The sequence below is a fragment of the Bactrocera latifrons genome, unplaced genomic scaffold (genome assembly GCF_001853355.1).
Source record: "Bactrocera latifrons isolate USDA-ARS-PBARC rearing strain unplaced genomic scaffold, ASM185335v1 scaffold_68, whole genome shotgun sequence".
Taxonomy (NCBI): Eukaryota; Metazoa; Arthropoda; class Insecta; order Diptera; family Tephritidae; genus Bactrocera; species Bactrocera latifrons.
In genome coordinates this window covers 1,203,354-1,227,779 of record NW_017537356.1, presented here as the reverse complement: position 1 = coordinate 1,227,779, position 24,426 = coordinate 1,203,354, and the positions used below count along the sequence as shown (strand labels likewise).

General features: G+C 37.5%; 1 protein-coding gene across 2 annotated transcripts in view; it reads right to left on the bottom strand.

Moving 5' to 3' along the window:
- Positions 1–24,426, bottom strand: part of LOC108975633 — a 43,883-nt gene that overhangs the window by 8,374 nt on the left and 11,083 nt on the right. The window contains exons 4-9 of one of the 2 annotated variants that reach the window (XM_018944256.1): positions 8,075–9,224; positions 6,872–7,207; positions 6,274–6,808; positions 6,034–6,211; positions 5,806–5,977; positions 17–445 (exon numbers count right to left, since the gene is read on the bottom strand). In XM_018944256.1, coding sequence (XP_018799801.1) covers positions 17–445; positions 5,806–5,977; positions 6,034–6,211; positions 6,274–6,808; positions 6,872–7,207; positions 8,075–9,224 — 2,800 coding nt within the window. Of the gene's footprint in view, positions 1–16; positions 449–5,805; positions 5,978–6,033; positions 6,212–6,273; positions 6,809–6,871; positions 7,208–8,074; positions 9,225–24,426 lie in introns of both variants that reach the window. The other variant, XM_018944257.1, reaches the window with a different exon arrangement.

Sequence of the window (24,426 nt, the reverse complement as noted above, 5' to 3'; positions counted from 1 at the left end):
GTCAAATGAGACTTACCTGACTACCTGAAGTGGTGCTGTGAGATTGGCTCAACTGACTTACGTTCTCTGAGTAGGCATCATTCATGCTGAGCTCTTCCACTCCACTTAAACGTTTGCCGCCGAAATTTGGCCGGGCCTTCATACTACCATTTTCTTTGGCCAAATTTAATTCTTTGGTGCGCTTCTCAAGCTGCTGCCTTGTCCAAAAGGTTATACGCTCATCTTGATCATTTTCCGTATAGAGTAAATGCTCCTCTTCATGACTGATGTTCTCGCGTGAACGCTGCGCTGCCAGTCTCGCTTGCTCCTGTTGTTTGTCCAGCTGACCTTTCATCCAGTTGGCAAGATGAAGAGCATTCGACTTGGAAGTGCCAGTCTTGTTTAGGATACGACACTTTTCATCGATTAACATTTCGATTTGCTCCGATGCGTTAGAATGGCGTTTCTGCTGGGTGAAGAATACAAATATATACACACATAGAGGCATAGTAATTGGGAAGTGAAGTGTAGAGGAAAAGTCGAGAATTAATGAGTTAATTTACTCAATGCCCAAATTGATTGCTACACTTTTGCCTCGAACGACGCAAACGTTAACAAAGCGATGCTATTTTCGCTGATATTCAAAAGACTTAAGAAACAAACTCGATTTAATGAAGATTTATATTTTTGCTATAAAATGGAAAATTGTGATGGTCTCATTTATCTTTCGTGCAAAATAACTACTTTACAAAGAAAACGTAAACAATTTTAAAATTGTTTCTACTGAACTGTAGGTGAAAATTATTGCATTTGAAATTAATAAAAAAAAAAAAAATAAAAACAATTTTAACCAAACTATTAAGCTCTAAATATTTACAAATGTGTCACATTCTCGACTGGATAATCTTTGATTAAAAACGCTTGTAATAAATAATGTTTAGGAGATAGAATAGTTTCGATAGATCTGCTTTGTGCTCATACCAATATTGTTCAATATCGATTCAAGCAGCGGCGCACAAAATCAAAAAAGGAACGAAAAAGGTATTTCTGCGTAAGAAATGCTTTTTTTATAATAATTTTAGGAAATGGGGTCCATCACAACTTTCAATTTTATATAGATAATTGTTTGGCTTCTTGTTGATTGCAGTGCCTGATTCATTAATTGATTTTATGTAGAAAGGTTTACTTTTAATAAAAACAAAAAAAAAATACATTTAATGTAAATATTGATAAAGAAATGGAAATACTGCCGAATTTTCAGTTTTGAAATTAGTTTATTTGGCTTTGGGAAGTTTCATCAAGGTAGAGAGGCTTATTAGGAATTCTAAATTCTAAATTAATATGAAAACGAAAACGAAGAGGCGTGTAAAGTGTAACAGCAGCGAAAACTAAAGCACAACACTCAAAACGTCGAAATAAATTCACAAGCGTTTTTATTCAAAGAATCATATTTTGTTTTATTTATTTTCATTCATAAATTTCTTCAATTTCAATTGCAATATTTTTTCTTGCTTCTTTAGTAATTCTATATGTTCAGTCCTTTCTTGCGCTGATAGAAGTTGCAATGCATTACTGTAAATGAAAATCACTTACTCACTCACTAATCACTATTAATACACTGTGAATGAAGAGATGGTTCTATAAATATTTATATAATGAATTAAGCTACATTGTTTAAACTACATGAGTGTCTGATGATAATATTTTACAAGTATTTCTATGTAATTATATGCTTGTGGTGTACTATGTACTTTGGTATGTCTTCGTATGCTATGTAATCGTATTGCTTACTAATGAAATTTATAGCGATTTTTAATATTAATATTACTATTTGAAACTTGCCAAGCGACTAGAGTGTAGTTTTTAATTTTCAAAAGTCGATGTATGTAATTATTTAAATAACTGTAAAATAATTTCGTTTCGTTAAGGATTGATTGTAAATTGCATATATTTACTTTTACGCTTAGACTTACATACACTCAAAGTATGTATGTATATAATATTGTAACTGTTTATTAGTTTGCAGTTTCTTGTGGATTTTTCTTGCTTTCTTGGACAACGATTTTATATTAATTATGTTTTGTAAATTTGTACTAACTATAAACAAATTTGAGCATTGTTATTCAAATGGAATAATTCTGATTGCAAAAGGAAGTATTTGGAAGCAGTTTTGTGGTGGATTTGGATTTGGCTTACTTTTGTAATTGCATTTAAATATTAGTTGCAATGACATTTACCTACAACCAATAATATTTTAAAGAAAAATCATGAGTTTATGGAGTTTTCAACAGTTGTGTTGGCTTTTCGATATAACTTTTTAGCAATCTTCTGCGTAAAACAGTTAATGATTGTTAAGTCAAATTGTCGGCTATAATAAAAGTTACAGCGCCTTACCAGCGAGGTCTTGATTCTATTTTTGTGCTAATCTGACTCGTGTGGTCTTCTAGTCTAAAAATTTGTTTTTCATAATTCTATGTTCCTATATTCGAAAATATCTTCCTAAAAGGATTTTTCGAAATACAAATTATTTCCGAAGGTTTTGCCGTGTTAGTGTTGTAGCAACTCGATCGTTAACGTTTGTTAACGTAATACTTTGAACACTTTTTTCTCGAAACTTCTTGTTTTGAGGTTGTTGACATGATATCCTGAATTCTACTTAATCGATTCCTTTGAAATTTGATAAACATCTTTGTTATACATCTTTTTTTGCGTCTGCCTCCGCTTTTGGAAAATTTTAATTTCAATTATTTTTAAAAGTTCGAAAAGATCAAAAAAGGCGTAAAAACCTCTTTTTATAAGTCGACGCCATTTATGACTTTTTTCTTGGTTGAAGACCAATCCGATAGTAACTCATTTGCTAGTGACGAATTATAAAAATTGTTTTCGTTTAGTGCTTTACAACAGTTGAAATCATGTCAACACACTTCTGCGGCCCGTAATAGTAAAAATATTTTAATTTTTTTATCTTAGTTTGTAAATTGCCTCAAATTTAGTCGTCTAGACCAAATATCCTTTTATACTCGTACAAATAATTTCTAAATTTAAATAAATAAAATAGAATAAAAGACGAATTTTGCAAATAAACTTTAGAGCAGTGTTTACTCACTCCAACACTGGACTACTGGTAATTGTCTACGCTGTAAAAAAGGGATGCACTTATACACTCAAGATCAAATTGAACCAAACCATATAAACTGTGCATTCAAATCGCATAGAGAAAATACTTTTTTCTAGATTATTACATCTGCATATCTTCACACTTCAATTGGTGTGAACTTTTGCCAGTTGTTTGTCGGGTAAAATTTCATCTTGAGAGCACTATATATGTAAATGAGTGTTTCGGCAGGAATATGTTTGTTGTAGTTAGCCATATTAGCTAGCTTTATAAAGTTTTTGATATCAACAATTTATTTGCTATTTAATTCGAATTTGATAGAACATAAAAATTCTACGGTTTTAATTTTAGCTACAAAAACCTTAATGAGTAGTAACAACCTTTATTATTAGTCACAAATACAAGGGATAAAATAAAATAGTTGACTACTATATAATCAATAACTTCTATCTCACCAATGATGGTGATTTCTAATAATTATTTTGCTCTTTGTGCTCGTCAATTCTTGAGTCATTAACAATTTTCCATTTTTCCATTGTTACATATACATAGTAGTGCGTTTTTTGGGTTAACCGTTATGTAAGCGAAGTAATGAACATACTCTACGGAACATGAATCTAAAACCCGTAACTAGTTATCATACCGCTTTCTTTGTGGCATGTTGCGCAAATAATTGTACAACGGTTAGTTTATTGTATACACACATATCAACAACAACAAATAAATCAACACGTAATCAAACTTAATTACTCTATTTGAGTCTTCTAAGATTAAACAACCGTATTAATGAGTTGTAATTGTTTTAACTGAATTCGTGTATGTATGTCCTATCTAAGCGTATGGCACTTATTTATCCATTTTGTCTTTAATCAACCGTCTGAGCTTTGGTAACAAGCCGCTGGGCTTTGCTTACTTGAGTAATTTTGGGGTAAGGGGTCGCGCACAGCACAACGCTACGCACACGCGTTGACCACAACAACACATCTGTGAAAGTGTAGTTGGCCTGGGCTAAGGGCAAAACAACAAAAACAATATCAACTCTAATATCTAAATGTTTCTGGTTTTATTTTGCGGAAGCATCGAAGTCAATGTGGCTGAGGAGCGTGCAAGTGGGAGCAAGCAAACGACGGATTAGTATTTGAGAGGGATCGGATATAGATGTATTTGCTATAGTATGAATTTGGGTGTGCGGAAGTAGTGAGGTTTCCATGGAGTAAGCGGCTCCATTTAAGTTTTGTGAAATGGATAGTAAATGTTTTCAATGTCAATAAAATAACTAGGAAATGAGCTCATAATTGAAAAGTTGTTGTATACATTGTCGGTATGTGTTTACATTTGGCTCAAATTGTTACGATGTATGGTCTTCAGTTAGTCAATACTTGGTATTCAATGTGACAATCATAGTCATTCTCGTTTCTATTGTTTTCAACGTCCGGATCGTCGTCCTCATCGTAAATATCTGCACCTTCTAGCCAAAAATCAAATCACAGATCCAATGAGTCTGGTGGGGTCGGTTTTGTCGGTAGTACTCCAAATGGATCGTCCACAACAACACTCACATCGATCTCATCATCATCGTCCACCTCATGTTCATCGCCCATAAATATGCATTCCTCCACATCAGTATCGTAGGAAGGATCAATGTTTACCTCCTGTAGGTTCATATCCAACTCAAGTAGATCCCAAGATCCACCAAATTGCGCCAGTGGTATGTCTTTGGCAACATTTGATTTTTTGCGCTCTTCTCCCGTATCTACCTTCCCACTGACATCAGTGTCTGAGCAAGTGCTAATATCAATTTTGTTTTGTGTTTTTATATTTTGAGTGGGAACAAAATCATTAGAGAAAGCATCTGAATTGCATGGCTGTGAGGAGAGCGATATATTCGGTGTGGGAGTGTCAGGAGTCGTCAGTGAGAGATTTTGCGAGTCATTTGGTCGCGCCACATCGGTTTCGTCAATAAAGGAGCGTCCCACAGAGCTAAGCGAAAACTCTAGTAACTTAGGGGGTCTACTGGTGGTAGCAATTGCGGAGCTTGTCACAACGCTGCGCACACTTCGAGCTGGCGTTGACATTGCCGCTTGAGTGGTGTGGAATGCACTATCGCTACGTCGAGGAGATCGTGCACTACTCTTGGCTGTCGTTGTTACACAATAACGCCCTTGTCCGTCGATTAAAAGCAGTCGTTCGCCTCCGTCAGCGCAACGTTGTTGCAAGAAAAATGTGTCGATATCATGTTTTGTATCGGCAGCAGCGGGCTCACATGCTGCCTCTGGGATAGCGGTGAGACACTTGCAAGTGGGCAAATGCTCTCCGGAACATAAAGTTTGTGTGTTCAGGCTGCTGCCACTTAAGCTGAGCCAAGTACTTGAGTTATTTGCGCTTGAATTGTATGCACGAGCAGCCGCCAAAGGTCGCGCATCCAGCTGCTGGGCAACTAAATGGCGGCGCGTTAATGTTAATGAGCGCAGCGATGGTGCACTGTCTGTAAGACCACCAAGCGCAGCAATACCACAACCACCATGACCCCCAAGACAACCTGTGAGTGTGTGGCGCGCCGGCGATGCTGTTTGGGAGGAACAGGAAGCAGTTCGCGTGGTTTGGGTCATACGTGTACTGCAGCGCGAAGCGACCAGTGTGCTGGCGAGACGTTGTAGGTTTTCATAGGAATCGCCGGTTGCCAAATGGCCACCCTGACGTAATAAACGCACCTGTTGCTGATTGTTTTTTGCGTTGATGCTGTCCATGGATGAGTGCTTGATCGAGCCAATGGATGCAGATGCAATTCCGATATCACTAAGTGGCACTAGAGTATTAAGCACATCGGGAGAATCTAGTGGACTTGAGAGCGGCGTCGAGCCAAGGGCGGCATTTACCAAAAAACTGCAAATAATTATAATTAATGTAGAAATTTAAAACAACTTTGAAAAATAACCCACATTTGACGTTGTAAGAGATTCTGCCAGACAGCTTTTAACTCTAAAGAGGGCGCTCGCAGCAGAAGACTCTTTCGACGAGCACTTTTCTTGGGTGTGCGAGTAAGGTCCGGTGCACAATAGCCGGTTGGGCTCTCGGCCAAGCGTCCGTTCGGATCGACTGTAAGACGGAACTCTGTGGCTGCGGTACAAATGAAAATTGATTAATAATTGCTCTCGACTGGGTATCGAATTCAGACTAACTTTTTTTACGCATATGAAAACAGGAATCTACAATATTCGCAATAGGAATAGGCTCCTCGGTTATGAATAAGACGCGGTCTCGGCTGACCTTTGCAAACACGATGATATCACTAAAGAGCAGGGTCCAGTAAGGTTTCACGGAGCGGCCTTCCACGCGTGACAGATCGCCACCAAATATCCATTGGCGTCCTTGTACGGCCAGCGTGAATGGTTTGCACTTAGTGAAGACCATGCGGGACTCGAGATCTTGCAACGTGAGCAAAGGCCGGCCTTCGCCAAGTGGCTCCATTAAGCCACTGCTCACAGTAATTTCGCGATACGCGGCCTGAAGCTCAGCGATTACAGTAGTGAAATTTTTATGTTCCTCGGTATCGACATGACAGTTGGAAGCGAGCAGTTGCATTAGCTTCAATATTTCACGAAAATGCTGCAAGGGTCTATGAATAAACATCGTAAGGTCTGGGCGTTTTCGCGGCACTTGTGGTTCTGTAATGAAGGCTACAAACTCCGAGCCCATTTGTCGCGACTTGTTTACCTGGAAAATGTTAATATTATATTAAAATGTAAATTATTACGATTACGCGATAAGCAAACGTACTAGTACACAGTCGGCTCGCTTGATGCCATTGCAATACTTTTTATATGCCGCACAAATAGCTGTGGTTTTCGAAAGATACACACGGGAGGCAAAGTTCATTTGTGGTTCCTGATCATCATTGCACAGTTGTTCCAGTATATCCTCGGAGATGCGCAACAGCTCGTCAATGTTCTGAAAGAGTGTTCGATGATCATTTGGCGATATGAGATCTTTGCGGTCTTGCAACGGCTGAACGAAACGCTGCATGCCGAAGTGCAGCGCTGCGATAAAGTTCTGTTCGCGGCTGATCAGTTGCAACAGTAAACGGCGACGGTTATCTGTAATCGGCCCGATAGACTGGGACGGGAAAAAAGTTTATATATACTGCTTAGTGTTTGTTAAAAACGAGGTGATGCGATGCTATGTCTTCTACACGGGATTGTGAAATTCTAAAATTGGGAAACTAAAAACATTTTTTCGAAAATAAACATACTTAAATAAATTTTTATTAAGCATTTATTGTCAACATAGCAGCATTTTTAAATGTACAACAAATGGCATTAATAAACATAAACTTAAACAAAAACGCAAAGTTAAGTTAATTCTAATAAGTATCAGCAATGCGTGCCAAAAAAAAATGCGAAGTAACAGCACAGTTTCATAAAAAATAAACTTCAAATTGTGGTTACAAAAAACTAATTAAATATATGTATTTAGGGGATTCATCTTATAATTACACCTATAGGGTTTGAGGATTACCAATTGGTTGGTGCTAATGTATGGAGTAAAATAATGATTACATAAGAAAACTTAAAAGATTCCAATGGCACATGATTGTGTACGTGGTGTACTGCTTAAAAAAATTCACTTGGTTTTGTTTGTCTCACTCGACTATAGAGTGCTCAAGTTTTAATATCTAAAAATATAACTTAAATGTAAATGGCTTAACTCTTCTAAAACACTGACATTTTCACTCGGTTGGGAGCGTCAGTTGAGGCAACTTTGTGCTTTTACACATATTTTCAAATTATATAAAAACAAAACATACAGATAAATAATCAATAATAATAATAATGAGTAAAATTATTGAGTGAAAATGGCCAAAATTTATTCAACCCCAAACTTAAACATATAAATTCGTTCACAATATTTTGGCACTAGTCTTTTTTAACCCTTAAAATGCATGCCCTCTGTCTTCGCTTATACAATGACACCTTTGCCTACCTCCTTGCTGAACGTAACCTGCGGTAGGTGCAGTCGCCGCTTCGCCGCCTCAATGGATGAGGTAGTGCCGCCGGAACAGGCTGTGGACGGACGTACGGTCGTGACAGCAACTGTTGCTGTTGGTCCTGCAGTTACTGTTGGTGCCGCAGACGGCACGCCGACACGGCGTGATGAAAGCGTTGGACCGCCAGTAACTGACTGCTGCTCATCGCTTGTGGTACTAGCTAAACGCGTGTTTGGTGTGGCTTTTCCATTCATTACCGGTGCAGGTGGATGTCCGCGGCTGCTAACACTGAGGGCTGGTGGCATGGAGCCGAGTCCTACACCTCCTGCGGGTCCGGTTCGTCTGAAAACCTCTAGCGTTAGCGTAGAGCCTTGTGAACGTATTAAGTTGAGCACATCCGCTTCTGGCATGGTTACTACATTTTGTTTGTCTACAAAAATCACATAGTCGCCCGGCTGTATGCCGGCCCGATCAGCAGAGAGCCCTGGTTCTATCTTTTCGACACGCGGCGGATGTGTCCACACAATGGAAAATCCGAAGCCACGCTCAGCGGTACGCGTCAGTTTTTTAGTCATAGTGAAGGGTGTACGACCAACGGTTTTACTAGTAGCGGACAGACGACGTCCGCCAGAAGCGGATGGTGTGGCACTGGTGGCATTAGTAGGCGCTGTATCTGTGGGTGGGTCCAACTCGAGAAAACGTAAAAACAGATTTTCATCGGCATCACGCTGATGCAAAGCCTTCCGGCTCAATGTCATCGGATGCTCAATATTGTTGCCAGCTGTCGCCTGAGCCATGCTGTCGATGCTCATGACATCCTCTTCGCTTTTCTGTCTTGTCAGCGTTGATGTCATTGTGCATATGCCGGTGGCGACACTTGTCTCCGGAACAGCTGTCTGGGGCTGCGAGTGGGAATTTAAGTGAATGAATTTGTCGTTTTGGTTATTCCGTGACGTTGGGCTCGGGGTTTGATGAGCCTGACTGTGGACCTGTGCTGGGTGTGTAACTCCGGCCGGATACTGCAATAATATTGGCGACTGAGGTCTATTCAGACATGCCTGCGATTGCAGTTTATAGAATCCATTAACGGGTTGCTGCAGCAAAGTGTGTAGTGGAAAGGACATGCATCCTAAAAACTCGCTGCGTCTGTAAAGAGTAGTTGAGGGGTAATATTAGTATAAAAATTCATTTTGATTTTCAAAGATATATATATATATGTATATATGTATAAGAGATAATGATAAAAGTAAATATTTTACTACTTAGCTCTGTGCAAAACTTTTATTTAACTTTATTATTATGATATTTTCATTTCAGTACTTCAACCAAAAACCAAGCAGATAATCTGTCTTATCCGTCTTGTTGCTGTGAGGCGAGCGAACTGAAATTGCAACTGAATTCTTCCGCTTTGTAGACAAGAATTTGTAATGTGAGACTTTATCCTACCACCTAATCACTGCCAAGTGAAAAGACTATAAATTCAAGTCGGCTCCTTCATCCGATAACCTTCGCCGACACCCACAAGCTATCCTATCAAGCAACAAAAAATGCCGGAAGCAGAAAGAAAAGAAAAAAATTGCTTAGCTCAAGAAACAGTAAACGAAAATTGCTGCGAAGAAACTATCAGCAACGTTAACAGTGACAGTGCAATTCCATACACAATGACGAAAATAAGCCAAAAGCAACTACTACATACAGTTACAAGTTGCTGGGAGTAAGCAAGAACAATTTCCGCCAAATTTCATATGAACTAGTACAAGACCACTTGTCGACGTCAGAAGGGTGTGTGTGTGTGGGACTTCGTATGAGGCAATATTTTACGTCAGCGATTGGCTGTTAAGTGTACTGCAAAGTGGCTGACAGTATAACGTTCCATCAGCATCAACACCCCTTACTCTACGGCAACAACAAAAAACACGAATATTTCAATGCAAAATCCAAAAAGAGAAATGCATGCAGCGCCGAGAAGTTTATGTAAATGGACAACCACCGAATTTATGAGCAAAGTGACGAAAAAGTGAGTGCAAAAAATTTTACATATGTTAATACATATATATATTATAGAACGGTTCGAATTTTTTCCATAAAATCTCCAAGGGCAAAAAATAGTAAGACTTTGAACATAATTTTAAAATTCTTAATGTAAACAATAATCACCGAAAGCTTTTTCCAACATTATGAACGTTTCGGCATCAGAAATTTGACTCCGCACATAAAGTTTAATGGCATTTCTTTGTTGCATAATTTCACGTATCGTAAAAATCGCCAAATACACATGACGTTAACAGTAATGATATTTGGCATAGATGCTACTGACAGTCGTACAAACCTAAAAAAAAAAAATTTCGACGAATGGGTCTTCGCGCGAAACCCCAAATTAAAAAGTCTTACTATTTTTGCTTACAGTAGTATGCTAGAAATGTTCTACGAATCATTTTGAACAAATTTACCTAAAAGATTATGTGTCAATCCAACAAAGTTTAAAAAATCTGAACAATCAGTTATATTCGATATATATAGTTGTCCGCTTCCAACAAAATGATCAAGGGAATATCAAAAGAATTTATTGAATTTCATTCGCAAATCTCAAAAATCGGTAAACAAATTTTTATGATCCCTAACAAACTTCCGACCGTCCGTCCATCTCTACATTCGAATATATTGCACACGTCCTTTTCTCCCAACAAAAGCTGCTCATTTCTCCTAACTAATATCGGATAACTATAGCATATAGCTTCCTCAATTTGTAAGGCGAGCGGAATCAAGTTCTGGTGAAAGCTTTTTCATTTGTCGAGATATCTTCACGAAATTTGGCATGGGTTATTGTCTAAGGCCATACGAACTGACCGATCGAAATCCAGTACTTGTAATGAATCCTTATTTTTGAAGGGTTTAAGAGCTTCGGTGCAACCAAGGTTAACGTTATTGATTTGCAGTTATTTAGTTTAATTTAAGTTAATTTTTATTACATAACATTAAATGCCTGTCAGCGCATACACGCGTGTTTCCAAAATTACTCTCTAACTGGCGAATTATCGAAGAAAATTTAATGTTACTACCGAAGCCTTTTTCAAAATTTTGCATTTTCATTTAAAATTCTAATTTTTAAGCCGATAAAAACTCATCATGAGTACACCTCTTTTACACTCGATCAGAGTTGTACATTTTTATTTCTTTGTTGGTCTGTTTCCCTGATTTCAATACAATAAAATTTCCAACTTACAATAATTGGTCTTGAATTTGTGTCAACGGACATTGTTCACGAAGGAAATGTGTTTATAGCCAAACAAAACACGAAATTAAGAATTGCTTGTAAAAGACATGCTGCATTTTATGGTTCTGCCATAATATTATACCAAAAAGTGTACAGAAACTGTTCGACTTTTTCAACAACAAATGTAATCTAGTGACTTCTATATCATAAGCGGTCAGCGTCAAAATTTATGTGCGAGGGTGGTTCGTCTTGCGCGGCGGTAATCGATTTTAATTCGGCGACAGTTTACTTCCACTGATTTGTCGGGTTTTTTCACTTTCTTACAACTTTCCGCTATTGTTTTCTTACTGCATTTCAGCGCTCAACTTTGATCGATTTGCTCTAGTTTAGGCCGCTTTGTCTTCTTTGTTGATTGTTTTAATGTGTGTGTTTGCGTTGTTTTGCCGTTATGCTTATTATTATGTGAGCTCAAAAGCACAAAAGCTGAAATGTAGAACTTTTTTTGGAATTCAGAATGCAAATTGTACACGCAGAAATAGGAAAACAAGCAATCAGTCACATGACAAGAAATATTTATGGAATTGAATTTATTAATTCTTTATCAGTAAGGCAAATATCAATTTTGTTAAACTTTCTCGCACTAATTTTTCGAGAGTATTTTCCTTCAATATTTCTGGATGCTACTTTTCTCCTGCACTCCTTAGACAGCTTAGACAGCAGACTGTTCCTTAGTGTACATAATTGCTTTGCTTTTATTTTCTGCAATTAACTTTTTGAGCTGTTTTCCTTCACCGCTTTGTGTCTAAAAGTAGTTATCAGAAATCCTTATTTCCCATTAATTCCATGTATTTAACTAGTAAGCAATTCACCGGTTTTTATAAATGCTTTCATAACGCGCTCAGTATAACCGTATGCTCCGCTCGTGGTGTGGCCTTAAATTAAAAGCTTCAAATTTCTTCTTGGCGTGCTATCGGTCATCGGGTTTTATTTGACCCAACGCCCTTTAATGGGAAATTAATTGCAATTTGCCACAATTTACACATTTCCGTGTTTACAACGAGGTCATTCCGGGCGTACAAGTGATATAAGCTGTGCACGCCTGAAAGTATGCTCGTTTGCTTTGCCCTCCAGTGCAGCAGTATGACTTTCGTATTTGAGTGTTATTGTGGTGTGTAAACAAAGGCTTACATGCTGCCTTGTTGCCAATGCAAATCGCCACAAATGTAAGTGTTGTCAGCAAGCATGAACCAATTCTTTACTTTGGAAGGTGTCTGTAGTTGCAGTGAGCACCGGACGAGTCGACAAATTGACCGAGCAACCAATCAGATGCGGTTGAGCAATGAATCAGAGCCTTAGCTAAGCCCTGCATAGTGTCCTGACGTGTGCGTATTATTTGTGCACTGCCAGTTTCAAATAGGCGACAAGAACAATCAAATGCAGGGAGCGAAAAGCGATACTTAAAGCAATAATAAAACTACATAAATACATTGTTTGTGGCGGCAAGCACACAAGAGGAAAAGTGTGTTTGTGTTACACGGAGCAAGCAAAAAACCAACCACAAAATTGTCAATCAATGACAACAGCCAGGAAAGTTTTCTCGCACATCTGTCGGATGTGTTTCTACTGAAGTTCAGTTTATTCAAATTTTATTTCTAGTCGCCTGCAATCCATGTGCTAAGTGAAAGTGAACCATGTAGGGGATAGGGGTAAGTTGGGGACATATTTAATTGTGAGTGGTCAGCGAGATACGTCAGAAATTCCTGGGAATATAGAGAACTTTTTTGAACATGGCTTACCTACTGCGGTTATATGCTTACAATAGCGAAATAAATTTAGTTAAATTTACATAGTTAGAGTGCGGGACATTAAATGAGAGCAGGAAGTTAGGGCGTGAACAGGTCTCAAACATTCCTGCATAAGCATCGTTTTTGCACACGCAATAATTTCTCGACAACTTCACTCAACCGCTTTCGATTTTTTCAATTTTTTTTTTTTACAATAAATTAAATTAAAATAACCAAGTTTCTCAGCGGCGGAATTCGCGTGTTCACACATCGCTAATGCCACCGGGACATACGGCGCTCAATTAAATGTGGTATACACGTAAGTTCAATCTTTTGGTTTGTGTTAAAATTTTAAACTTTTGTATACGTAAATTTAAGCCATCCAACACTAAGCAGTAATCAAAATTTTAATTGTAATTTTTAGTATAAAGATCGAAGTTTTATATTATTGCGTAGCTCGTTGTGGTAAAACTACTCAAATGATTCTTTCCTCCAATAAAACATACCAGTGCGTTCAAATTCGCCAACTTTCCAATGAAATGGCATAATTTCACTTCATTTTAACGCCAGGTTGTATTTCAGAAAGCTAAAGTAACGAAAATAACATGAAATTGTGCAAAAAGTTAGGCGTTTAGAGAAATGACTAAGCATACTGCCGCAGAAACTCTCAAAAGTTTACAGTCGAAACCATAAGAGCATGTGAAACATGTTTACGATCTTACAAAAACCTAAAGTGTAGGCGAGTGTTATGAGCTAAAGGGTGTTCGTAATTAAAAATAGTGAAGTTAACAGAACGCCCAAAAGCTATTTTCCATACTAAAACACTTCTAGCAAAATAAAAAAAATGGATTCTATTGGGTAGTCGAAAAAGTCTTATTGTATTTCAAACAACTTCAACTTATTTTTTTTTTTATGTATCGTATAATGAACTTTAATGAACCAAATATGTAGCATTTTGGTCGACCACGATTTGCCACGTTTTGCCACTTTCCGCTAGAGACATTTCTCGGCGAAAAACTGCGACAAGTAGTTTTCACAGGCTTCTCTTGAAGCCAACTTTACTCCGTTAAGGGAATTCTGAATTGGCCGAAACAAATGTTAGTCCTTTGGTGCAAGGTAAGGGCAAGTGTGTGGTCTAGCGTTGTCCTGATGGAAGACGAAGCCCTTTCTGTTGCATCAGTTCTGTCCGTTTTTTTCAATTGCTTGCTTCAACCTCATCAGTTGTTGACAGTAAAATGTAGAATCAATCGTTCAACCTGGCTGGAGCAGCTCATAGTGGATGATTCCATTCCAATCCGACTAAACACTCAGCATAAGTTTTCGGGCCGTCAATCCTGGCTTTGCGACCATTTGTTGAGCTTCACCATGGTCTTTTTCGCACTTTTTTGCAGTATTTGATTCACTTTTCGTCTCCTGTTACCATTCTCTTCAGAAGTGGTTCGACATCATGTCATTTGAGCAAAGAATCGCTGATGTTAATTCGGTCCAGTAAAATTTTCACAGACAATTCATGTGGTACCCAAACATCGAGCTTCGTTTTGTAGCCAGACTTTTTTAAATGGTTCTAAACCGTTTGATGATGAATGTTCAGTTCCTTAGCGATGACATCGACTTTTTCAACAATAAGAGATATACCTACTGATACGGCATCGGCTCCGAAAACTTCACAAATCTCATTGGTGGCTTGCGTGGTATTCTTTCCTTTTTTATACAAAAATTTCAAAATATAGCGAACTTCTTCATTATTTTCACTAATTTTTTAGCAGCTGCATAAACTTCCCAGAATTTAATTTTTTTTTTTTATTAAATTAAGCTCAAAATTTCAGCTTTCCAACCCTATATGGTATGACAAAATGTGATTGGTAGCATTGAAGATATATGTATGTACGACTGCAACCACATCTATTGACAAAATACGAAAAGACTTTTTCGACAAACAATATTAAAGTATAATATTCACAACTTAAGTAGACATTGTAGGGATAATGCAATGTCTATGCGATTGTGGCAAATATTCCTCTTCAGTGTCAAAATAAGCTTTGCACCCGCAATCAAGTAATCAACGTCATTTTAATTTCTACTTTGTTGTTCGAAAGCTTTCAGTACCACAATGGGGTTTTATTTTTCAACAAATGGTTGTTGTAGGGTAGACGTCTCCTGCAGCGATCAGCCATAGCTAAATTGAAATCCCTTGTTATTAGTTGCATTTCCCAGCACATTATCTCCTCGTTAACGTTTAGGAATTTGCCAAGCGTCGCGTTTAATGAAGGCCTTTAGGCGTAAAGGTTGCGCTGCAAGCATTTTGCATATAACCGTATTCAAAGTTCCACCCACGGACATTTTTGAACTTTTTAACTGTTAAATAATGACCGTTACTTCCGCCTGTGCCTGTTTGCTCTCAAGCGCTGCTCTATTTATATTAAATTTTGTAATGCAACGTTTTAACTTGAGTTACTTTTAGCTTTCATTTTGCAACTTTCACACCATAAAAGAATGTGGCCTTTAGCTTTTGCGTGTTTGCTAGAAGTTTAAAAATAGCCTCCGAATATGTGCTTCGACTGTGCAAGCAGGCTGCAGAAAGCAGAAAGAGGAACTTGTGGGCGTCATCGTTAGATTTGTAGCCATATCCGTTTTGACTAACACGAAATTCCTCGACGCCGATGCAGTATAAGAGAGGCGCCGACGCCAACTTCGGTGGTTTGGGGGGACGCGTATTCCAGTGTTTCGTCATTGTTTTCCATATTTATTACATGATTTTCGCTTTCGTTAGGCAAATTGTTAGTCATTCACTCGCTCGAGGAAGCATGAAATAAGCGCCTTGTGAAAGACCAGACCAGATAATCAACTAAGTGCTTGCAATAAGTTAGCAGAGAGTTAGAGAGATGTAAATGAAACTAATGGATCGCCGCTAAATTTGAAATTTGTGGTTGCCGCTTAGATTTTGCGGTTCGATCGATAGTTCAGCTGTAGATTTGGCCTTGAAGTCACCAAACTCATTAGGTCGCATAATTAATGTTCGCGCTTAACGGTTTACAATACCCGTGCATAACTAAAACCATTTGTAGAGCGTTCACCAGTCATGTTGAATAAATTTTGGAAGAGAACTACTCAAGATTCCGCTTATTCGCGGCACGTAAGCGAGTTCGTTGTATTAACTACCGCTTATATTTGTGACTGAAAAAMAAAAAAAAATGTATTGTTAACGAAGGAAAATGCCAAGACACATACTTTGCAATGCTTAAACTTGTGCGTCATTTTATTTTACAATTTTTTCTCTTTGCTCTCTGCAAATTGCGTGCGAGTATGTATGAAACTAGAAACTTTCACTTGTGGCAACTGACAGCGTTGTGGGAAAGTTTGTCAAATACTGGAAGTTAACAGACAAATTGTGGCGGAAGAACAGCAATGACACAGTTGCCTCATCAACTTCGTATGAACTGTTGGAACCGAGTGTATGTGTGTGCAAACTGACTTCTTTGGAATTAATTTAAGTTTATTGTCATATGATTTTGACGCTCAGACATACTCGTAAACTTGGCGTGTGTTCCGTAAAAAAATCTTATGACAGACATCTTCGTACTCGTAATTAATGAAATAAATGCACGCATAGGTAAATCCTACCTTGTAGAAAATAATTTGCCACTTAATCCACTTAAAACAAAAATTCCATATTTATAATACGGAAATTCGCAAATTGAGGGGGTATGGTAGCCTAAGAATAAAAAAATAGATCTTTTTTACATTTAGAAACTTTTTTCAAAATTTAAATTATTTCTGAAAATTTAGGTATTTTGCTGAGCCGGCATCCAAAGTAGTTGGGACCATATAGCGAAACTTTGAACACATTTTTCTCGACACTGTCAAAACGAGACCCACGATTTCTCAGTTTTTATTGCACAGATTTATTTGAAATTTGTTTCTGTCTGAAACTAGCTATATCCCCAAATTTACATTTTTTTATTTAAAAAAAATTCAAACAGATATTGAAGTGCATCAAAAATTGATTTTTTGCAGGCATCCATTATTTTGTAAATACTATTTGTTTTATTATACTTTCCGTAATTTCTGATATTTTGACATTATTCTAGATTAATATATATATATTTTTTTTAACAAAATTGCTAGGAAATCCACACTTCAGCTGCTTGTTTTTTTTTTTTTTTTTTTNTTTTTTTTTTTTTTTTTTAATTATTTCCTGTATTCTTTTCATGTTAGTTATTAGCTATTAAATTGATACACATTGAAAATTACTTGAAATTTGTTGTTAGTCCTTCCGCTACACTCGTCTTTTTATGTTCTATTCTTTATTCCTTTTTATAAATATGTATGTATTTACAAACATTTCTAACCCGGCAGGGCGTGTTAAACACTCCCGGAAATCTTTCTACATTTCTCATTTCCTGTCCAGCGAAAAGGTTTAATTAATATAATCATTCCTGTTGCCGATTGAGAATTGATCGAGTGACCCTCGAGCGGTGGAATTGTGAAAATTACGGAAATATGTTATTTTAGCACAGTTCAGGTGCTCAGTTGTTTGTAGGTATAGTTATTGTTACACCATAATTTGGTGCATTAGTCAGTTCAAGCGTTTCTTTGGCACAACGCCACCTACTGTCGGTTCATTATACCGCTCAGTGTTGCAACTGGCACTTCCGCTGCGCTGCGGGTAGTAAGTGAGCGCTGCCTTACAACTACAAATAATAAAATATTTGTTCGTGCAAATTTGACAGCTTCACGTTAAAGTGTAGATAGCATGTGATAGCTTTGACACCTCTCCAATTAATCTTAAATTCGAAATAAATGTAGAAGATTGTAGCAAAATGTTACCGAATTGAAATTTATGCTTCTAGTGAGCAACAGCAGCAGAGTTTTCATTCTCTTTCAATTTTTGCACTGAAATCCGAAAAATCGCTGCATTATTCTCTAAATTCCATTACAATTTGTTTTACGAAACCCCACCTTGCTCACAAAAATCTCTGTAAACCCATGCAGCAATGCCACAATGCAATCACAACAGCGGCACCAACGAAGGCACGCAGTTTTGGTCCCATGGCGTATACGTGACATTCCCAAAGCATACAAAAACCCTTGGAAAACTGATTAAAGGCTTTGAGCAATCCCACCAAGTGGCTGCACCTGCAACACAACAACAAAACGAATCTACCGCAAAGCCAGCGCTATTTCCCTCGGTAACACTCCCCGTTCCCCTTCCACCACCATCTTCAATATGTGACATGCGTTGTGCGAGTAAACCCAGCTATGTTCGGCTGTGGCTGACTCTGACTGTTGTTATTATATGCGGCACAAAACAACAGTACGCCGCATTAAGCTTAAATGGTTTGCTCCTTGTTCAGAAAGAAGCAGAGTAAATAGCTGGCGGCACAGATTTCTGGCACATTAAAAGCGCATGGAAGCAGTACTATCTGTGATTTTGCTGGGACGCGGGTGCCACGATGCAGCTGAGCAAAGGTGCAGCATATGCTTTGGCGCTGTGTGTAGAACCGATTAAGCGAAAATTGCGAAAAAAACACGATACCAAAAACAATGGCTGAATGCACATGCCGTAGCTTAAATGTAAACCAGTGACCCCATTTAAGCAGCTGTGTGCTTTCAGCTGCGCTGCACAGTGTTTTGCCGCCTGCAACGTGACACAATTAAAAAATCCATTTTACTCTTTCTTATGTGGCATGCCACACATGAATGAAAAATCATAACTCAGTGGCGAGGCGACACAAGTGACATAAATAGCTGGCTGGCCGTGCCGTTGCCGTTGCCGCGGTACGACGGCAAGCGCTCTAAGCCTTTGAATGCATGCCTTTTGAAGGAGTTACAGCTAGATTACAGAAATTATTTGCGCCTGGATTTGTGTGGCACAGGTGTGACTGTAAAAGCGGTGTGGTACGGATTGAAGTGTCATCGTAGCGCGTCGTAAATGGCATATGTGTTGAACACACGCGTACTTCTGCTTCGCGCGTGGCTGTATGAAGCAGCAATTACGATTGGCGTAGGTATGGTAACTGGAAAAAATACCGTTTTTCGAATTAATAGGCCTTTACTTGGCCTATTTGAAGCAGCTGTTAGTAAGCGCTTTCGCATTAGCCATGCAGCCCTTTCAAATTAAATGTTCCTGGTAGCGGCGGCAAGTGTCAGTGCATCACGAATTCCGTATACGTGCTTTTGACATATTATAACATACACACACATTCAACACTTTATCGCAGTCTATTTCCTTTTAGCATTTCAGCATTTTTCAAATGGCGTTTTTGCGGTTCGCTTTTGGATTCGATTTTATTGAAATGCGCATGGAAATGAAATGAAAATATTTATTTATCTATGCACACATACATATGTACATAAATTCATAAATCATTCGATGGTTCTTTACGTATTCACGTCCTTCACGCTTGTTGCACGCTCACTTCAAGCCACCTATGCTGAATAGTTGGGTGTGGAGCTGGCTGGTAATTTCCGCCCAAATAAAAGTTTGCTATCCATTCAATACGTTCAATATTAATACAAATATGTATTTGCAGCGGGTGTGTTCCACGGTTCACTCTGAACAACTTTACTTCAAACCAGCGATTTTTAAGGTGAAGTTTAAAAATTTGAAAAATCGGTTGTATGGGAGATATGTCATTCCGATATATTTCATTCTGATATCTCATAAACTGACGAACAGAACTTCGCTCTTAAAAATAGCTGGCTCGAAACCGCTTTTAGAACCATAGTCTCTTAAGCATTTTCAAATTTTTCCGTTTTTGGGCTCGCTCTAATGTATAAGCACAGCTGGGTAAGAATGAGACCTAAATTGAGCTGTCAGATTCTGTGAATATATTTTTTTCTGTTAGAAATTTAAGACTTTTTACAAAGAAAGCAACAAAATACGTATCTTATGCCGCAACAGTTTCATTTTCGCATTAGCACTTTCGCCTTGTTAATATTTCAATGGGAATCGCATGTACACGCTTTACGACTCGTTAACATTGTACTTTATTTTATGAAACAAAGGGGATGGGAAAACCATAAAGGGACACACGAACAGTGGCTGCCTCGTATAACCGTCATTCAAAGCAACACTAAGGTTTTAGTTTTTAAACTGATTTTGCTTAACTTAGCAAGAAATGAAAATTTTTCACGAAAGAAAATGCATATTTCAAGGCGCTTACGCTGTCACTGCTTTTCCTGCAACAATGAATGCGCACGTCTTTAAATTTCCGAATGTTATTTTTACTTTCTTCAGCGTAAATACTCGTAATATTCAAGAGCATATGTTCAGTATGTGTATAGTTTTGGACTTGTATATTTATAAGCTAGAACATAGTTGGTTTCTCTGTGTGCACTACCCGACTTTCCACTTTGCACAATATGCATTTTTAATGCGATTTCGCTGCGGACAGCGCTACACAAACACAAGAAAAGCGAGCAGATCACACTAGACGAATACTATGTTCATGCGAATGCATGTAAGTATGTGCGTATGAGTGATTATGTCAGAAAATAGAGCTTAGTATAACGAAGACCTGCAACTAAGTCTTACGTGATGCATAGCATTAAATTTGTGGGATCAAAAGTATAACGATTTTAGTGAAAATGTGTTCTGAAAAGATGCATATAAACACTAATTCAGAGAATGAATTTTCGATTTGGACTCTGTGTTTGAGTACCCTTCATATTTGCTTTGAGCTAATCTTCATATTTGCCGATCAATAACGAGACCTTTGTTACCCCCTAGCTCGATTGTTTTGACTTCATATTTATTTCTATACGTTAAATTTCATAACCATGTTTTATACTTGTTTCCTTCCTCCTCTTGACATCTTATACATGTCTCAAAATCTTCAAAATATTTCGCATATTTAAGCACATCGTGCTAACAAAACGGAAAATTCATTTTTATTTCCTTCATTCATTCGCGAAACAATATTTGAAGAATCCATTGTGGCAAGATCTTACGACGGACGTGCGTCGTTATGATTTGATTTAAATTTGCATTTAATCGCAGGACAGAGTGAATAAGAGTACTAACAAAAGACACGCATACATTCATAGAATGGTTTCGCATGCTGCTGCTCTCCGCTGAATGCAAATTCAATGCTTAATATTCAAGCCTCGGCACATAAAATGCACTAGCACAATAAAGTAGTCAATACTTGAGGGGATACATTCATTTTAATGTAATGCACTAGGTCCCGCTTTCAATTTTTCTGCAGTAAATATGAAAATCAGCTCTGGTACATGTCACCATGGCGTATGAGTAACAAGTAGATCGCGAATATCATATACAATTGGTTTTATTTCTCTTTTTGTTCACTGTAGGGCATACTATTTTCAACTGAAAACTCAATTTAAATAAAATGTATTATTAAAGGGCGCAATAGAATTAAACTGATTTATGATTTATTAAAATCTTCTGCAAATAACATTGGCACCCAAGTATTTGAGTCCACATTAAGCCTGAAAAGTATCCCAGAGTGTGTTTTTTTATCTTACACCGGAGTTTCATTAAACAGAGTTTGGAATGCCATTTTCTAGTTGAGTAAATAGGAGTATATTGACGACCTAAACAGGCTACAAATTGGCAACAGAATATGTAAACATAGCACAGAAGGCAGTTTAGTTGAGAGTTGAATTAATAATGCAATCAACTGAAAAACTGTGCCACTTGCAAAGCCAGGTAGATATGGCACTCGCAAATAAATTCGACTGAGCATAAAACTTTATAAGCACATACATATACAGTATGTGAAATGATATGAAAAAGCTAGAAATTAAAAGTAACTCTTGGTGCATAAAGTCAAAATGTCTTAAAATTCATATCTTAAAATCCAATATATATAATTTTTTAAAATGAAGCCTTTTATCTCTCGTCAAACGTTTTTTTTTTTTTGGTTAATATAATTTTTGATTTTACCTTTGTCATATTTTTGAAATGTGCTGTTTAAATTCATTGTGGTTGTAATTTTGTGTGTTTCCAGCAATGGACACAATTATAACGATTATAATAATATCTGTCTTCTCTCTACAAAATTACCATGAACAGGCGTTGCATTAAATCTTAATTAACGGTCTTCCATGCGTTGCTTTAATTTGTATTATTGACACATTATTAAATGGTGTCTATCAACATCGCACTCAATGTGCCACTAATAACACTTTCAGAAAATATTCAACGCGCACAAGCGGCTGTTGCCTACACGCTTATAAATAAGTGTGCACTTACTATAAATTAAATAAAACAATGATGTTTGACACAGCGCTAATTTATATACAAGAGAATGTACAGTGCCCATTAAAGCTGAAAGTGCCCATTGTGCCTAAAACTGCGCTTTTCTTCACATAATCGCTTACACTCAAGTATAATACATTTTTGAGAAGGCCACCGCTTGGGTGGTATAATGTTTCAATCAAGCGGAATAAAGAAAGCAAGCAAAGTTGGCTTCAACTCGATTTTATGGAAACTTTTTTTTTTACTATATATGACTATATAGTAGCAAGCAAAGTTGGCTTCAACTCGATTTTATGGAAACTTTTTTTTTTTTTTACTATATATGACTATATAGTAGCGCTAAGCGCGGGGATATTAGCGCGAACATGTGGAAGTGTTGGTGGCTACACTTAACAGTGTCTTACGACACCAACAACATATAGATTTTTCGACCTAAAAGCCTAATGGCAAAAGCACTAGAATAAACGTTAAAATACTTAGCATGAAGTTTAGTACACTACCATAAATGTCGATAAGTTTTCCGAATGAATATACATATATATATCCAAAAGTTGGCGTACAGCTCATGATGATGCCTTCAACTAATTTTTCGGCTAAAGCACTTATGAATTTTTTTTTTGTTTGTTTTAAAGAAGTCGTTTTCTATTTCCGAAATGTTGCACATATGTGTGAGAGTGACAAGCAACAGCAAAGAATATCCTCTTTTTATAGTCACGATCTAATTTGCTCTTCTGCTTTAAATTACGCATCTGACAAAAGTTTGACAGTTACAATTAATTTAAGAACATTTTAATTCTCACGCAATGGATCAGTAAATTTTGAAACATTTTGCGCACCACAATTTATTTTCCTTGTTTTCTTTAAATTCTATGTTTAATCACGGAAAATTCTGTACTAAATTTCAAACGCAACAGCTTTCAAAAAATAAATAACTAGATTTTAGCGATTGGCGAATAATAAAAAAGAAATCAAATCTTCCAAAATACGAATAAACATGTGTAATGACTGGCAGTGGCCACATCGCCTAGCGCCACATCGGTGACCACCCAATGAGTTAAAGAATAAATAGAAACTGGCCATGTGGCAAAGCCTGCACATATACTCATTTGTAGCTAAAGTCTCGCTTTCAGCGCTGCGGTTGCTAGTGTTTCAGTCAAGTGGAGCATGAAAAAACCAAATGCAGGGGTAGCAAAGCGGTTGAAAACGTGCAATACAAACGTCGTTTATAATGTTCACTTATGTGCAGGTGTATGTTTGTTTTTGGCAATATTTATTTTGGTCCTCAAAAGCTGGGTATAAAACAAAATCACAGCGCGCTTTCAATTTTTCATCTGGCGAAATTATTTCTGCCCACTTCACCTTCTCCACTAACTTTACCCACTTCATTTCACTTGCCGTGACCTGCGAATATCAAGCTCGTGTACGCTGCTGGTTTATATTCATACGTAAGGATGTGTGAATGTGAGATATGAGCACTGGTGAAAAGTGAGAATTTGCCAGTGGACGCTGCAACAGTGAATTGAGCAAGGTGTACCTCGTCGTCGTCTGTGGCATATGCGGCAGCGTGCCAACACGTCTTCGTGCACCTTGGGACCGCCACAAGCAAAGAGGGGAAAGGCGGAATACAAAAGCAGTTGGAAATTACGGTTCACAAGCAGCACGGTTGGTGTCTGCTTGGATTTATTGGTACTAACGCGCTGGGAATACTGAGGCAGTCGAACCGAACACACACATTTGCAAAGAGTTGTTGCCAACTGACTGCCAGGTGTGGAACGTGCCACATCGTCAGCGTATGTGTGTGCTGATAATTGCAGCTTAGTGGCGAATAACTAATAAAATTCATTTTGTGGTCACAGAACAAATTGAATGAAAACATACGCGTTCATGGAACTCAAAATAATAAATTCTGATTTCTTGGCAAAAAAAAGTAAACCGAAAATGTTTAAGGCCGAAAATTTTATTTTCAGTTGGCAGTTCAGTTCATATAGCTACCTAAATTATAAGCGTCACACATTCATATAAATGTTTTTAATATTTTTTTATACTTTTTGGTTTAATTTTTTTTATAAATTTTTATAATTCCTTTTTTTAATTTTTTAATCATTATTTTTGTTTTAATTTTTT